Source organism: Mustela nivalis, assembly GCF_964662115.1.
Source record: "Mustela nivalis genome assembly, chromosome: 14".
Taxonomy (NCBI): domain Eukaryota; kingdom Metazoa; phylum Chordata; class Mammalia; order Carnivora; family Mustelidae; genus Mustela; species Mustela nivalis.
This window is the reverse complement of record NC_139033.1, coordinates 88,544,505-88,562,707: the sequence shown is the minus strand read 5'-3', so window position 1 is coordinate 88,562,707 and position 18,203 is coordinate 88,544,505. Positions and strand designations below refer to the sequence as shown.

The following is an 18,203-nucleotide window of genomic DNA, read 5'->3' as shown; positions in this document are numbered from 1 at the left end:
GTATTGGGGCGCCTGGGTGGCTTGGTTGGTTAAGCATCCTCTCCTGGGATCCAGCCCCACATTGAGGGCTCCCTGCTCAGCTGGGAGTTTGTTTCTCCCTCCCCACTGCCATTCCCCTGCTTATGCTTTCTCGCTTGCTCTCTCTCAAATAAATGAAGAAAATCTAAAAAAAAAAAACCACAAAAAAAAGCCCCCAGAAAATTATTACAGCAGTGGACAAAGTGCCACATGGTTTATACAAAACCATCTCGAGCTCATAGACTCAGAGGGTGTTAATCCTCCAAGACCACTTGATGACTGTGGAAGCTGAGACCCGGAGAGGTTAAGTGACTTTCCCAACACAGCAGGTTTGGGGGTTTTGTAGCTATTTGACAAGGCTGTGATTGCTCTCATGTTGTGAGCTAAATTCCAAAGATAGAGATTGTCTCCTTGGCTTTTGGGGGACTGTATTGCTTTTATAACACTATAACTGTATTGTTTCTTTTCGCTCTGTCATCTGTCAGCTGACTTTGAAATGCCTCATCTTTTTTCATAACATCATAGAATTGGGGCCTTGCATGGGGCATAAGAAATTGACAGAAGAAGAAACCGAAGCCCAGTGGAGTTGTGTGGCTCACTCAGGATTATATATGGGCTTGTGTGTGTGGTAAAGGGAGGGAGTTTAGGATCCAGATCCATTCTCTAGGTTCACTGCTGCTCACATAACCTCTCTCCACTGTAGCAGGAAACATGCCAGAAGCTACAAAAATAAGGACTTCTTTTTTCCCCTAGAAAACTATCATTCATTTAGTTTCAAAAGACTGAGGGTTTAAAACCTCCATTTTGTGGCTTCCCAAGGGTCTGTGACTTGTTTCTTACTCGTTTCTTTGGTTCTGTGGAAATTTTTCTTGGTTGGTTCTCTGAGATTTGGATTTCCTTGCCAAGGAATTTTTAGAGAGAAGAAATTAGTATGTGTCACCAAAGGGGGGAAAATACATACCTTAAGGCCCAATTCTGCAGTTTGAATTTTAACACGGAGTGTCATAAATTTCTTGCTTCTTCATTACAATCATGACTTAGAAGACTGTTCCCCTCAGAAGCCTCATCTGGTCATCATCATCATCATCACCATCAACATCATCAGGCAACCGGAAGCATGCACAGGGTGGCCACAGGTTATGCCGCACCTGCTTGGGTTCTGGGAGACCTAAAGTGTGTGTGTCTGTGTGATGTGTGCGTAGTAACCCTTGCCTTCAAGGAGTTTGTGACCTGTAAGACTGGAGGAAAGACAGGAACCTTGGGGAAAGACAAACACCTCCTTTTTCTGTGTATGTAAAGTACATACTGACTCTCTTATCTGGAGTTGGATGGGGGAGGGGACAGTAGTGAGGTGAGGGATGGACTTTAGAAGAATCTGGTTCTGGATAAATGGAAGCACGTAGGTCTGCTGACTGGGGAGGGCACAGGCTGGGTTTTAACAAGCAGGGTAATTGGTTGCAGGGAGGAAGTAATTGGTGGAGGGCCTTGAAACCATTAATTTAAATGGATTTGGCAAACAGCAGATGATTTAAGGACTGGGAGAGGAAATTTACTGGCTGGGGTTAAGACAGAAACTGACAGGCAAGAGATTGGAGGTGGGGTTTTTTGCAAAGAGGTTTTTGCTCGGATTTAGATGAGGGATGTAGGGGTTGTGATTGATAGAGCAAAGAAATTAGTCTCTTTTTTGGAGGATCCCCCTTTCCCTTGTGTTGGGAAATAATGGCTGATTAGGCTTGGGATATCCTTTACTTGTGCCAAGACATGACTTGATAGTTTTGCAATTTCAGCTCATGAAACACAAGAACCCGCTTCTGTAGTGTAATGATACCACATCCTGAAATGGGTCCTGTCGGTTTTACCTCTGCATTACTACACTTTTTTATCCTCATTGATTAACCAGAATAGATGTTAATGGAGCTCCTCATTCACTTACTGCATAGCAGAATCCTTTTTGTAACTTTTTCCATTTTGTTTATCTTATAAATAGAAGTATTTGTCATCTAGGTTTTTTTCCCTCCAAAATGGTTAAATAAAAGTTGTTTTAGGGTAACATCTTAAGTTTTCTAGACTTTTATAAACCAGTTCTTGTAGGCTAGTCATGACTGCAGAAGTCGGTCAGGGATAAATATTGAGAGGGGAAATCACAGTCATCCTTGGTTTTCTGTTTCTGAAAGTGGTAGACACGTGGCACATATCCTGAGCACAGAGAGACCCAGTTCCTTCATCACTCTATATGTAAGGGGGCCAGCCTCTTTACAGTTTTTATGGCAAATACTAGGGCAGCTTGTGAGCTAAACCCTAAGAAGTAAATGCTGGGTTTGTCTGGTCTGTTGTTCTCTTTCATCTTTTGTGTAATAGATAGCTAATCGAATAGCATTCTTTGTGTGGCCAAAATATGTAGTCCCCCAGACCTCTATGAAATGGAGTATTGTTTCTCTGTAGCTTTTCCCAGATCTGAGTCTTCTCTGTAAAGTCGAAGTTTCTCTGTGGCCTAATTCTCGGGCATTTCACATATGGCGGCCAAATTCGATTCTCTTTCTTCAAAAAAGTTGTCGTTTAATCGTGTTGTTCAGCCATGGCCTTTTCCCACCATGTGGCTGGCTGGTTTCCTGTTGACCCTCCCTGGTTCTATCCCTAAGAAGGAGAGGGATTTGATTGTTGATGGCTGCATGGCCCAGAGAAAGGAGTGGGAGAATGCAGTGTGAAGGCTCAAAAGAAAGAAATTTTAGGGCTGTGTGTTCAAACCTGGCCAACTGTAAGACGACCGTTGTGGTTGCTATTCATAACATTTCCTGGGGTAATAGACCCCAATCAGCACTGTAGTTTATTGATGCCAGTTGCTTCCTACAGCAGAAAAGCTCTCTGTTCCCTGCTGCAGAGGGTGAGTGCTTAGTGCTATTTACTTAAAACATTCTAGGTTGATAAATTATAAGCACTTCACTTTGGGTAAAGCTCATAAATCCAGCCCCTACGAAAAATAACAAGCTGATAGCACTTAGTCCTGTTTATAAAGTTCATACGCATCTATCTCTGATACAGGCACAAGTATATATCTATGAAATAGCACTGCAGCCTGTTAAAGTAATGGGAGAGCAGAGGCACAAAGTGAGAAGCCTTGTACTTCCAGGCTCACTACCATTAGCCCCCTCCGGCTTGAAGGGCACCTTGAGGACGAGGCCCACGGAGCTGGAGCTGACACACTGTGGAGTCCAGATTTGCGCTCCTCCCTGCTCTTCTCCCTGCAGATCGCCTTTCTCAGTCCTGCTGTCTCTCTCTTTCTGTCGGCAAAATGATCACCAGCCTGTGAGCGTCCCTGCTCTTCAGGGGCTGAGAGGGGAGCAGTGTTGGTGTGTGTGGAGCAGTTCAAACACTCTGGCCAGGTGGAGACGTGGGCCTCAGTGAACACTTAATAGACCCAGGAGCTGTTCTGTTTTTGGCAGAAGACCTTTAAGTAGTGTTAAGTGCAAATCCCGAAAGGCTTATGGGCTAAAAGGTATCAGGTAAGGAAATATTTTAGTAACAAAATAAACATGAGCCTCATCCCCCTGGCCATAGCTCCTTAGAGACCTGGCGGGTATTGTTACGGGATGCATGGTTGTTCAGAACGGGGACCGAGCAGCGTAGTTCGCCATCAACTTGTGGAGTCCGAAGCGTCACATGCATCGGGCAGAAGCATGTTCAGTACCGCATTGAACATTCAGTACTGCAGATAGCGTAATTAGGCTGCTCATCAGATACCAGAAAAGTGCAAAGAACATTCCTTCACTTTGCAACAGCTTGGACCTGAGTGGCAGACATGCTGTTCCCTCCAGCTGGCATGACTTCCCTTTCTTTAGCCCCTTCACCAGGGTACCAGCTACTGCCTGGCTCCCCAGACCCAGCTCAGACAGTGTCCCCTCTGTGAAGCCCCTGACCCCCATCCCTCAGGCTCGAACTGTGTTCCCTGTTCTGTTAGCATTTCCCAGGGTGCGTTTTCGTTATTCATTTACCTACCTTTCTTCCCTGTCAGACATGAATGGGGACAGTGTCTTGTCATTTATCTCTTGTGCCGAGCACAATGACTAGGACGTAGTGGGTGCTCAATAAATGTTTGTCAAATGAGTGATAGCATGGGTAGCTCGATGAGAATTGATGGTGCCCTTTCTGATCTGTCATCCATCATCCCTGGAGTGAAACAGGACCGGGAGGCTTGACACGGCACCACTTGAGAATGTAAGGAGAGGAGGAGGGCTTAGAGTGAATAATAACCAGCCTTTATTGAGTATTTGCCATGGGCTGGGCACTATATTTACTAAAGCATTTAGGCTTCTAAAATATATTAATGCACTTAATCCTTAGATCAGTCTGCTAAGACAGGGTCTGTTTATCAGCCCCGTTGCGAAGCACAAGGAAATTCAATAACTTGCCCAAGGTCACACAGTGACAGCGCTGAGATTCATACTGATGTTAGGTAACTATCGCCTGTCTTTGCCTCTTAGACCGGCTCCTGGAAAGAATTAAACCCTAGTAGACAGAGGCAGCCATCTTAGTAATGATTTCACTTCTCTCCCGTGTATCTAGAATATCTAGATATGGTTATATTCCATCCTTTGGAAGAAAAAAAGGAGAAAACAGTCACCTGAATAACTTTTTGGTAGGTAACCACTTTCTGTGGTTAGAACAAGAGGTGGAGTTTTTTGACAAAGAATTGGTTTTAGGTGGTACTTTTGGTCTTTTTAGAAGTACAGCAGTGTTCTCCAGTCAAACTGAACTATAAATGCTTTCATTTCCTACAAGGATCATCTAAGCTGTTTCTTTTTTTTTAATTAAAGATTTTATTTATGTATTTGACAGAGAGATATCACAAGTAGGCAGAGAGGCAGGCAGAGAGAGAGGAGGAAGCAGGCTTCCCACTGAGCAAAGAGCCCGATGTGGGGCTCAATCCCAGGACCCTGAGATCATGACCTGAGCGGAAGGCAGAGGCTTAACCCACTGAGCCACCCAGATGCCCCCCCACTTTTTTTTTTTTTTTTTAAGTTCATTTAGGTGATCTCTACACCCAGTGTGGGGCTAGAACTCACGACCCTGAGATGAAGAATCACATGCTCCACTGACTGAGCCAGCCAGGTGCCCTCATCTGAGCTTTTTGCCTCTAGACTTTTGCATATGCTATTCCCTGTGCCTGGAACACACTACCCGGCTCGCTCCTTCCCCAAGCCCAGTGTTCACTTGATGCTTCTCTCCTACCGTGATAGTTGATTTAGATACCATTTCCCACCCCTCCAGGATAGAGGGTTCTTTCTCAGGGGTCCCTACACCCTCTGAGGGTCCCTGTTTGGCTCTCATAACTGGAGTTGATTATTGTGTGTAGGGTGAGGGAGGTGATTATCTGTTCCTGATTGACTCATGCTCTAGTCCTATTCTGTAAGAGCAGAGACTGTCTTCTTTCTCTATCTCCTGTACCTTGGGTGGTGCTTAGACACAATCTGTGTTCACCAAGTATTTCTTGAAGGATTTTTAAAAAATCATTTTTTTAAAAAAGGATTTTATGTATTTGACAGAGAGAGAAAGAGCAGAAGCAGGGGGAAGAGCAGAGGGAGAAGGAGGCTTCCCACTGAGGAGGAAGCCCATTGTGTGGCTTGATTCCAGGACCCTGGGATCATGACCTGAGCCAAAGGTGATGCTTTACCTACTGAGCCACTCAGGTGCTCCAGATTATTTTTTTGAGAGGCCTAGAGCGTGTGTGAGCTGTGAGGGAGGGGAACCAGGGAGGGGCAAAGGGAGAGGGAGAAAGAGAATCCTCAGCAGGTTCATGCCCAGTGTGGAGCCCAATGTGGGGCTCAGTCTCATGACCCTGGGATCAAGACCTGAGCCGAAATCAAGAGTCGGACACCTAACTGACTAAGTCACCCAGGTGTCCCTTATGGGGGCTAATTTTTGCTTTAAGTTTTTGAGCTTTGGGTTTTTGAATTAGACAAGTCTTCTGTTGGATGGTCGTTGGTTGCTGTGTCTTGTATATACAAAATCAGCTGGGTGCTGTGGGCAACAGAGGATGACCGATGTCCCTCTTGCTCTGAGGCGCCTACAATCTTAGGAGATATTCAGATCATGTTACAGCATCAGCACAGTGCAGGGGGTCACTGATAAAACTGTAAAGACAGGCACGGTCACATTCTGGTGAGTCAGCGGGCACCAGAGAAGCCCATTCACAACCTAGGACCTCTCTTCACAGAGTGTCATGGGAACCACCTAAAGTAACTGTGACCAGTGGTTCTTGTTTGTGAAGAAGGAGAAGCCCAAATTAGGAGGACTAAGCAAACCTCATACACTTGGGGAAGGACATATTGAAAAGTAGAAGCTCATGTAGTTACACAACATGTTGGAGGTTAGATTTAACCCAAAAGAAAAACTTTGTAATTACTTAATGATAGAGCATCTTCTTTTATAAGTAGAGCTAATAAGAGTTACAATCAAAAGTCTTTAGCACATTGCTACCTGGTTTCCTCCAGCACTTTAACTTAACCTAACACTTGGTTGCTTATCTATTCCCCCTGAAACATGTAGTTCCTCCTGTTTGCCATCTCTCATGCTCAAGCCAGAAATGCAGGTGTCACTCGTCATTCTTGTTCCCTCAGTCCCCACCGGCACTCAGGAGTCAGCTCGGCGACTCCCTCCTTTCCAGTGCTCAGTCTGTCTTCCCTCTCTCCCACTTCCTTCATCCAGGCAGAGTTGGCCTCTGTTTTTTCTTTTCTTGATTCTAGGCTCCTTTCCTCCAACCCATTCTCTGCCTTGTTGATGGAGGCACATTCCAGAACGCTGATCTGATCCCATCACCTCTCTTCCCAAGAGTCTTCAAGGACTCCATGGCGAGCCACCTGGCCCCACATGGCACCGAATTCCCACCACACCCCATGTTGAGTTCAGGCTGTCTGTCTCAGCTCTATCAGATGACTTGAATTTCCCTGTAGATATCATGATTTTCTTTTTTAGAGTTCTTTCCTTCCCTCCTTCGTCTAGCTCTCACTTGTTCTCTAACACCTTTTCTCACTTAAGTGTCCTTCCTTGTGTCTCCCAGGGACCATGAGTCCAACATTTTGCATTCTCCGTGTCTGGCATTGCTGGGCACAGAGGACGGGCTCTGTAGTGCTTATTGAAAGAGTAAGAGATAGCTGAGGTTTTAATTCATATTGAGCTGTAAAGAAGCAGTATCTGGCTCTTCCAAGAATGGGTTTGGTTTCAGGGCAGGAGAAGAGTTTACAACATGAGTTTCTTACTGGAAAAGGTGGTTGGGAAGTGCTGGTGGAGAGCCAGACAAATGGAAGCCTTCAGAGCAGGCAGAGAGGCCACTGAGGAACTGAGGGGTTGCCCACCTTAGATCACCAGGGAGAAGACCAGTGTCTGACTCAGAAAGCTGCCAAAGAACCTGTGACTCAGTTTCCTTATTTATAATTAAAGGGAAGGGTCTAACAGTAGGTAATTACTCTGGCTGTCACATCTGACTCTGACATTCTGTGATCCTTAGAGTCAAAGTTAAGAATCTAAATAGGGCATTCTGAATTGGTGGGAGAATCCCCCCCCCCCCCCCCAGTATTGGAAGCTTCTTGAGAACAAAGACTTTGTCTGTTTGCATTTGGCAGGGATTGTTTTGCATTTTAAAAACAAAGAAGTAGAAAGGAATACAGGAAAACTGCATTCATATGATACTATGCTTGAGAATTTAAACTCCCCCAATGTCAAGAAATTCACTCACTCATCCTCTTTGAAGCCTTGATTGAGATGCAGTGTCCGTCCTGCTTGCAGACAGCCCCTCCATGGCCGAGCTTGGGCCCCACTGTGGCTGTGAGTTATGGCAGCCTGGGAATCGACGCCATGAGCTTCCTGGCCCTTGGGTGTTCAACTTCTCCAAGTTAATGTCTGTTCTTTAGCGCTACATTATCTTGTAGAAAGGTAGTCATTTATAATTTATGTACTATGTACTGGCTTAAAATAGAGACAAGAGGATAATCAGCGTCCCGAAGCTTCTAGTTTTCCAAAGTAACATTTCTTCAGTGAAGTCTGCCTGTAGGTACTAAAACCTGCCGTGAATTAAAAAACCCTTTGGGCTGTTATCAAACTGGAGAAATGGGTGTGCCAACATTACGTAGCCTTGCAGATCTTTTTTTTTTTTTTTTAATACATAGAACTTGTTATTTTATTTTATTCTACTCAAAATCATTTCTAAAGACCTCAACCTTTATAGTGTTCCAGGGGCCTCACTGAAGTCACGGGAGCTGATGGGGCGGAGCTGGAAGGGCAGACAGTAGAAATGGCCCCAGTGAAGGACAAAAGCCAATTCATATCTCAGCCACTTGTCTGCTGCGGTTTTGGTGCCCTTCCATCTCTCTTGCTACTTTGCTCTTTGTAAACACAGAGAAGGGATGGGCTTTCCTGTTGAGTACCTCATAAAGAAGACACTGTTCATTCATATATATTAAAAATAGAAGGCCTACTTGAAAAATCTGTACAATCAGGTTTTGGCAAAAGTCAATCTGGTATCAGAGGTCTAACTTACTTATTCCTTTTGCTTTTATAACCTGTCTCTAACCCCTAGATTTTCTCCCAGTCCTTTTCATTATGCATCTTCCGTGTGCCAGGACATTGGGAGATTTCTAATGAGGGCAGAAGGAGAGATGCTTTTGCACCCAAGTGGTCTTGCCCTTCCGGTGTCTGGCGACTTTGCATTTGAATCCCCAAATTATTCTTTCTGTGACCTCCATCTCTGGGATGTGTCTCATGTGCTCACAGCTGCAGCTGGTGTGTATCTGAATGTCCACCAGATGGAGGGGTTGGGAATGGAGCTGGGGGCTCAGGGGCAAGCCTGGGTCTAGTGTGGGAACATCCTGCGTGATTGAACTTGGAAACCACAAGGTGGCAACATTTACCAAGACGGCTGGGCATTTTCCTCTCTTATTGAGATGTTGAACTTGCTTTTCCATTTTCTCAGCTTGAAGCTGAGAAAAGGGTTTAGCAGGCTTGCTTTAGGTTCTTTTGAAAGTGAAGCTATGGGGTAAGCTTGCTGCAGTATATTGGTGTCTCTTCATCCCCAAGTTTAAATACCAAGAGTCTGAAATTGCTCTGTGTGACTGTGGCTGAGTCCCCTCTCCTTTAGCCTCAGTTCTTCATTGGGTTAGGAGAGACCTGTGGTCCGGCTGACTGGTCGCTAATGGTTCTTTTTGTGCATGATTTAGGACTTCAGTTACCATTTCCTCTCCTCTGTTGCTTTAAAAAAAAAAAAAACAAAAAAAAAACTTGCAGGAAGTCTAGTCTTTAAAACAAAACAAAAAACCTGGTAGCCTTTTTTTTTTTTTTTTAAAGATTTATTTATTTATTTATTTATTTAAGAGACAGTGAGAGAGAGCATGAGCGAGGAGAAGGTCAGAGGGAGAAGCAGACTCCCCACGGAGCTGGGAGCCCAATGCGGGACTTGATCCCGGGACTCCAGGATCATGACCTGAGCCGAAGGCAGTCGTCCAACCAACTGAGCCACCCAGGCGTCCCCCTGGTAGCTTTTTATCAAAGGACAGTGTCATGATTTTAAAAGGGAAAAAAAAATCAATTAATCAATTGAAAAAAATAATCAGTTAATGTCCTAGAAGCTAGCCATCTCCCTGGGTTAACTCAAGAGGCTGGACTCTCCTAAATGAAGGTGCTTATTTACCAGCTTTCCTAAATTAGCAGCTTTGGGGATATTAAGATCTATAAGGAACTATCCAAGGGAGGTATTGTGTATGCTTTGCAGTGATTAAGCCATTAAGCTCTAATTGGTATTTTCCCCACTCATGGTTTGTGTAGGAAGCTTTAAAATTATTGAGGGATTCTGCTGTGCTCGTCTTAGTGTCATCCCCATGTTTTGGAACCTGAGAGCAGGGAGCGCAGAGAAAAAAGGTTTTTGCTCAAGTGGATTATGACTTTTGCTTACAACACCCTCCCTTTTGGTCTGTTACATTCCAGATGAAGTGGAAAGGGAAGGACCTCTTCGACTTGGTATGCCGGACTCTGGGGCTTCGGGAAACTTGGTTTTTTGGACTGCAGTACACGATCAAGGACACCGTGGCCTGGCTCAAAATGGACAAGAAGGTTGGGCTGGAACTTGATGAGATCAGTGAGGCTAGTGTGTGCTCCGGTTTTTCCCTGAGCATATGCCTAGCTTCTTTGCTCATCATGGGGCACTAGGAACACCCAGTAGAGAAGGGGGCAAGTCCTGAAGTAAGTCGTGTAGAAAACAGGTCCCTGAGACGCCACAGGCTTTCTGCTCCTCACACACTCTCCTAGGCCCACAGAACCAACCAGGAGGAAACTGTTGCCCTCCCTGGCTTCTTTACTCATCATCACTAAAGCTTCTGGCTTTATGCTGTTCAATTTATTGAACCACTAGTCAGATTTTATGAATAAAAATTACTATGATAACCTGTTTTTTTTTTTTTTTAATAGTTTATATCTTTGAAAGGTTTGCTTGGGACTCATGTTCTTTAGGGAATGTTTTTAAGTCTTTGAGAAATACTGTGGCCCAACTCAATTTAGTCATTCACATGATCTAAGGAATAGAGAGTGCCCTGGTTCCTGTGGTGAAGAAAGAAATTATCCATTTTTTCTTTATTATTCTCTGGGGCTTCTAAGGCTTGAAAGACAAGTTGGAGCTCCTGGCAGTTCTAATGTGGCTTAAAAATGGATATTGCCTGGGAATAGGGAATTGTTGCTGTCTGTGTGGATTCACATGTGCACACAGAGGCACACTTACCTACTTACCTGCCTACCTAACCGGGAAGATATTTGGGAATGGAGCCATTTGTTTTTGTTAGTAGCCACTAAAAGACCCCTCTCAAAGTAAGTCAGTGTCTAATCCTTACCCCAAATGGTACCATCAGCAATTGATTTTTATCAACCGCTGCATGGCATGATAGACCATGAATGCTTCCTATTTTTTTTTTTTACAAGTTTGACTCTAAGCTCAAATGTTCAAATTGTGTTTCCATATGTACACAGTAATCTGAATCTTCATGTTGGACTCTCCGCTGATAATAAATTTCCTATGGTAATTGCCAACGATCATGAACATCAGAGTGCCACCATGTGCCAATGTCAGTGAGCGTGTCCTAGATCTGGCTTATTGTGGGTCTCTTGGACATTGCCCCATAGAATTTGGGTAGGGGCACAAAGAGCTACCTATCTAAGACAGCAGAATTTTCTGTATGTTTTTGTGATTCTTTCGCAAAGTAAATTTTAAATCATACCTGAGTGTTGGCCAAATGGATATTAGATTGGGGGCATCAGGAGCCATGGAACCTTGCTGCTCAAAGGAAATAAATTATGACACATGTTAATGGAGCCTTGTAGCCTGTCACATGGCATGTTTATGTCCTGAAATGAAATTCATTCTGGAGAGCAGATGGTCCAGGCTTTTCAGTGGGTGGATGAAGTTGTTGGAAGATTAAAGGCAGCATGGTTTATTGACTGTGCTCAAGTATTTCGTAGGGCATCTCTAGAGGTTCCTTGAAGCAAAGGGTTGCCACCACGGACACGTTTGTCTTTTGTTGCTCACTTAATGTTTAGGGGATTTCACAAAGATAAGGTCCATCATCTCTAAGCTCGCTCCCAATATGGACCTAAACATTGGGGGTTAGCAGCAAGAAAAAAGAAAAAAGGAAGATTCCATGAGTTTAGAAAATTAAAAAACCCTTCATTCTACTATAAAAGATAGTGCCCAATACCTTTGAGCTAAAAATTTCTAGTTTTTAACTATCTCTGTGGCCTTGAGAACATCTGTGCCTTAATAATCTCAGTTACACTCACCCCTCGGGGATATTGATTAATTTGGTTCAGAAACGCCATGGGAGGTGAACATTCCCCCTTGTTATAGATGGCTTTGTGAATGGTTCAAACCGTAAGATCATAACCTTTGGGAAATGTGATGAATTTAGAGAGGGAAAAATGTTTATATGCTCCCTGTAAAAGGCTCTTTGGTGGTGGCAGGGGAGGAACAGGTGCCAACACAGCTTGTTCTTCCTTCGCTCTGTAACCGCGCAGGTACTGGATCATGATGTTTCAAAGGAAGAGCCGGTCACTTTTCACTTCCTGGCCAAATTTTATCCTGAGAATGCAGAGGAGGAGCTGGTTCAGGAGATCACGCAGCATCTCTTCTTCTTGCAGGTACACAAGTGCATGCTAGTCCTGCTCATTCTGCGAGAACTCCCCTAGTCCTGGTCGCCAGGACAGCCTGGATGGCTCCCTCAGAGCTGACCACAGACTCCTTTGCGGTGTGAAGATGTTCTGCCTCTGGGAAGTCAGTCCGTTTGGTTCCGTAGTGATGGGGAAGAGTCTTCAGGCTAGAGCTATGCTCAAGTGATGTTGATAGGTGTCAGAGGAGATGGCAAAACCGTGGTGACGTACGAAGGGGTACCTGACCAGAAGCATCTTTGAGGATGGTTCCTCTTTTCTTGTCACTGAGTGGAAAGTACCTGGGAGTGACAAAGGAAGTCCAAAGAGAGGGTCTTAGAAAGAGTAGTTCTTCCAAAAGTTTGAAATCTGCTGTCATTGAAACAGGACTTCACAATGCCAGTAAGCTGGAGTTTAACTCCATATGGCTAATCCCACACATGGTGGAAATTCAAACACTGTGCTTAATGCCACTCATTATCTATAAATGTCTTATTCGTTTCCCGCTCCTTCATTAGAGTGTAAGCCCCTTACAGGCAAGGCTCACCGAGTGCCCAGTGGGCATTCCAGAAGTAACTGCTCAACCAAATTGAAGAAAGGCGGAGCTCTGTAATTGTGGGTTCAAAGACTGCTAGTTGGCCGTTGGGGGCACAGTGAGTGGGCGTTAGTGGGAGGATGAAAACCCTGTCAGTTTTGCTGGTGTTCTTATTGCTTGATCAGAGCGCTGCTCCGGTTTCATGGGTAGTTGTAGTGATTGATGCTGGAGCTGCCCGTGTGCCCAAAGGTGCTTGCTGTCAGTGACAGAAAAGACTGCCCGGGGCGTAAGTTACATGACTTCCCAAAGTGGATGTATGTGTGTTGTCACAGAGTCCTCGTATAATTAGTTTGAGCCTTGGATTATTACGTCCAGTAAATATTAAGTTAAAGGTAGTAAAACCCCCAAATAATTTATTTTGCAAAAAAAAAAGCACAAGTGGGGCGCCTGGGTGGCTCAGCAGAGGTTAAAGCCTCTGCTTTCGGCTCAGGTCTGCTCAGCAGGGAGCCTGCTTTCCTTCCTCTCTCTCTTTGCCTGCCTCTCTGCCTACTTGTGATCTCTGTCTGTCAAATTAAAAAAAAAAAAAAGCACAAGTGCATATATATTTACATATACACACATATATGCATACATCCCTCTCCCTGATATTTTCCTTCAAAAGGATACCCTTGCAGTTTTTCTGTAGTATGGATTTTTTTCCCCCTTTGCAAAGAAACCAAGGGGTTAGAAACTTGCAGTGCTTTGACTAAAACCACATAATGATCTCCTAGGCCCCAGAATGTGCTAGCGTTACAGAGATGGTTTTCTTATTAGTGCTTCCTTAGAAGCAGTGCCCATCCCACATGTGACTTTGGCTTAATTTTCCCTCATACTGAAAAACTGGAGTGTTTTCGTGGCTGAGCAAGGCAAAATTTATTACTCTTAGGAATCTGGTGACTGTTGACATCTGTAACAAGGAAGTTGGCTTTCCTGTTGTGTTTATTTCACTGTGCCCCCCGCCCCGCCATGAGGCTCTCATTGCCTCTGTGTCTGGAACATCACACGCTGCCCCATTCTAAGAAGTTAAATGCAATGAGATATGTTAATTCGACGTTATAGCTTAAGAATTATATTTCCTGGACCTCACATGTACTTAAAAGTTTAATCAATCAAACTTTATTGCTTCCTTTTTCCTTAGAGCAGGCATTTTGAATGTGATAGACTTCCCCACCACCACCCCGCAGTCATAACTCAGTGGCCTTGCTGACTTTTCTCTTATGTTAAGACTTTAAAGTAGACTCCATTTCCTCCAGTGCTGTGTGCGCTCAGCAGGGGCCAAGGCCACAATCACCACCAGAGATGCTCCTCACACTTCCCGAATTCACAGCTCCCCTCTGTCATAGTCCGGAGATCAGTCTCTGTTTTAACCACAGAAAAGTGTTTTTCCTCTTCAGCATTTGATCAGGCACAGAAGAGATAAGGGTTTTTCTTATGCGTAGTCATCTTACCAATAACTTCTCAGTTCCTGAACTCCCAACCTGTCTGCAGCAATAAAAAAAATTGTACCCTTTGTCAGAAAATCATTAACAGGCTGGGTTGGCAGCCCTCGTTAGAACACCCTGCAGCCATCTGCCGTGACCAGCATGCACAGCTCACTTCCGCGCACATAGTGTCATGTCTCCCTTGTTGCCCCTTTTAGGTAAAGAAGCAGATTCTAGATGAAAAGATCTACTGCCCTCCTGAGGCTTCTGTGCTCCTGGCTTCTTACGCCGTCCAGGCCAAGGTAGGCTTGAAGAAGGCAAGTGCCTCCCTCCTTGGCATTAATGTGTGTCATGGGAATCACTGAATCTTTTGTTTCTTTGGGTTTTCTAGGCTTCAGAGAAACTTTCTGCAGGAGGGAGAGGTTTAGGACTTGTGGGCTGGGGGAAACCATTATCCCTGTCCCAGATTCTGTGTAATCTTGTGAGAATTCTTGTGAGAAGTCTGTCTGTGTAATCTCATTATGCACATGTGATTAATTACAGTCACAGGACTTTTTATTAACCAGGGAAAATGAACTTATGGTCTCCAGTTTGGGCCCCACTATAACCTTTAGGTCAGAAAGGCCCCAAACTCATCTTTCGAGGACCAGCCACCCTGTATGCGGGAACCACACTAATGCCTAGAGAATGCCCTCCTTCATCGGTCCCTGACGGACGCGCTTGCCTGGCTGGATACGGCAGGCCCCTTGATGCCCTGAGCCCAGTGGAGCTGCCGGGGTGTTGTTCACAGAGAAGAAGTAACCACGGATTGGGAGTTGTGAAGGATCACACCGCTCTTGTGTTTTATCCTCTCTGTTTTCATAAAACCAACTTCAAAAAATAAAATAAAATAAAATAAAAGTAAATAAAAAATAAAGTTAAAAAAAAAAAAGACCAACTGCAGGGGCAGTCAGGGGCGCTTCACGTCCCTCAGGTACCCCTTGTATTTGGTTCTGCTGCTTCCTGTCTCCCACGGCAGCATAAGGAAAGGTCCCCAGAATTGGGGCACTTTCATTACTTTTGTGATTTTGCATAATCTTTTCCATTTTTATTTTCCTTTTTTGTTAGAGGTGTCCACAAAGCCATTTCCCTGGGGCGTTATAAAAATTAGTAAGACACTCTTAACTTCTTAGCCCACTTCTTTAGGGTAGCTTAATAAAATTTCAGATCAAAGCCAGGAAATGACTGGCCTGTCATTTGGGGGGAAAAAAAGAGTCTGTTCATGCTGGTTAGACTAACAGAAGCACCAGAATCAATTCAATGATTTGATGACTCGTCTAATATTTGCTGAGTATTCATCAGGCCTGAGGAGGGATTGTTGACTCTGTCATAGATACAGACACAAAAGCGAGTATCTGCTCTTAGCAATTTGCCCAAGGTCATTTGGACAATCTTGGGTAATGCTAAGGGCAGAATTCATGGCTTTGGGATTGTGTTTTGTGCCTCCCCTCTTCTGCTGCCCAGAAAAATGAGTAATTGAAAAAACAGAAAATGGGCCTTGATTCAACTAAAACATATGCTTCCTTTTATGCTTTGATTAAGAATATTAATAACAGGAAAAATGTGTCCTTTCAATCAGTATTGCCCCGACAGTGATGAAGCAGTCATTGTCACTCTCATCAAATCCGAGCACTTCCTGGCCCAGAACCGAGTTCCTTTTTAGCACGCTTTCTCCCCAGCTGAGAAGAGACCCAAACTCTCAAGGACATTACCTCTCTTTGAAGGGCTTCAGCCTCAAAGGCTACATTTCCTTTGCATGGATTTTGGGCCACAAATTCAAAGGCCACCTGTGGGAAAAAAAAAACTTTTCAGGGAACCAGCAGATGTTTGCTTAAACAGATTTCACTGTAGGAAAGCCCTACTAATTTGGATCCTACTAATTTAGAGATGAAAGTGATTCACAGACAGCATATGTGGTTCATATGGAGGAGGATGTTCTAACTGTTTTTTCCGGTGTAAATTTTCAGGATCTTACAAATAAAGGTAATCTATGGCTTCAAGTCTGCAAAAGATTATTATAGCTTGCTTCCGGTTTCTAGGACTGTTGGTTAATATTACAAAGGTGCCTCTGATTACAGTATTAATATGATCTGACGCACCTGTAATGTTTTACAGTTTTACAGAGTGTTACACATGAATATTTCGTGCTGTACTCAGCGTCGTCTTTTCCATGAGCCGCAGCTTGAGACTATTATGCCCGTTTTGCAGATGAATTGAAGGCTCAGAAAGGATTAGTAATTTGTCTAATGTCATAATACTTTATGTTAATTCCTTTTTAATGGAATTTATAGCCCACTTCTTGATGGACAGGATTTGAAGCAGAATGGAACGTGAGAGTGGAGCCAGGATGAGAACCCTAACATCCGGGTTGCCTAACTCAGCACTCGGCTCTTGCCTCCCTGTGTAGCGTGTGAGGGAGGTCTCTGGGAAGCACGCACTGCCTCGTACCAAATTCCAATTCATTTATAGGGTCACATAAATCCAAACTTTTCAGCAAACCATACTGGTTTCCTTCCATCATATTCAGTTTGTTTTCTTCCACAACCTTTCTGAAACAGAAAGGAACTTTAGAAGTGTGGTTGCGGAAAGGGAATCGGGCTCATTAACACATGGAATGTAATTATGCACAAATGTATTCATTACAGTATTTCAGCTGTTCGAATGATACAGACACAGCTAATTCCAAGGCATAAAGAAACAATTACCCTCAAAGTATAAATACAAATATTAATCACATGGTTCAGTTAACAAGAACCGTATTTCTTGGTTAGAGTTTGAGTTATGTTTGAATGTTTGAATCAAAATGTTTGAGCTGGGTTTTGTTGGGTTTTTGGTTTTTGTTTTTTGGGGGGTTTTTTTGGGTCCATTGATATGACACAGCAAGCCATCTTGCAATGTTTTAAGCCACCTGTTGGATTTTGGTGTTTGAAATGTTTTCTTATTAAAAATGACTTTGGGAGAGAGTTCTATGTAGCACTGGCCTATAGACTCCTAGGGTTCAGAGAGAGAAATGAATGGTGGGAGAAGAGGCTTAGTGTTTCTTGGTACTCTTTGATGCCAGTTAGGGACAGAGTGCCAAAAGGCAATTAAGAAGTTGGGTATATGGGCGCCTGGGTGGTTCAGTGGGTTAAGCCTCTGCCTTTGGCTCAGGTCATGATCTCAGGGACCTGAGTTCAAGCCCCACAACAGGCTATCTGCTCAGCAGGGAGCCTGCTTCCCAGTCTCTCTGCCTGCCTCTCTGCCCACTTGTGATCTTTATCAAATAAGTAAATAAAATCTTTAAAAAAAAAAAAAAAAGGTTGGGTATATGTAAAGTATAGGTGAAGAGTTGAGGCTGGAGAGGTCTGTAAGGGGCCAGGTCATAAAGTCTTATGATCAGGTCTTAACTTGATCATGTGGGTGGTGCAGAGTCAGTGAAGGGTTCATATTTTAGACAGACCCTTTGGTGGCTCTGTGAAGGACAGATTGGAGTGAGGCAGGTTTGGAAGCAGGGAGACCTGTTAGAAGGCTATATCGTGGTCGAACTGGTAAGAGGTTCTGGGGTCGCACCTCAGGCATTGTTCAGTTGGATGGGAGGAGACCAACTTGAAAATATCCAGGATGTAAAAGTTGAATATAAATGGTGCTATACTTTGCATATCCCTCCCCACTTTTTGGCTTGTGCTTTTAGACATTGACATTTTTTCCCCACTTAGCATTGATTTTGAGATGTATTATGTTGTATGTGTAGATGTACGTTGATCTAAATTGTTATGTGGTGGACATTGATGAGTAAACCTAATTTACTGATCCATCCCCCCTTTAAGGAAGAGGTAGGTTTAGTTCCTCCTTTTTCCTCCTATCATAAACAGTGCTTTACTGAAAATCATTTTATATGAGTCCTTGTGTACATGTGCAAAAGCTTTCTCCGCTTAAGGTTGATTTCTACTAGCAGAATTGTGGCTATATCCCTGAATATAAAGAACTCTTGAGTATATGAG

General features: G+C 43.9%; 1 protein-coding gene across 3 annotated transcripts in view; it reads left to right on the top strand.

The window, feature by feature from the left end:
- NF2 (NF2, moesin-ezrin-radixin like (MERLIN) tumor suppressor) overlaps window positions 1-18,203 on the top strand; it is a 79,666-nt gene that overhangs the window by 17,564 nt on the left and 43,899 nt on the right. For all 3 annotated transcript variants that reach the window (XM_082698099.1, XM_082698100.1, XM_082698101.1), the window contains exons 2-4: window positions 9,988-10,113; window positions 12,061-12,183; window positions 14,403-14,486. In XM_082698099.1, coding sequence (XP_082554225.1) covers window positions 9,988-10,113; window positions 12,061-12,183; window positions 14,403-14,486 — 333 coding nt within the window. The remainder of the gene's footprint in view (window positions 1-9,987; window positions 10,114-12,060; window positions 12,184-14,402; window positions 14,487-18,203) is intronic.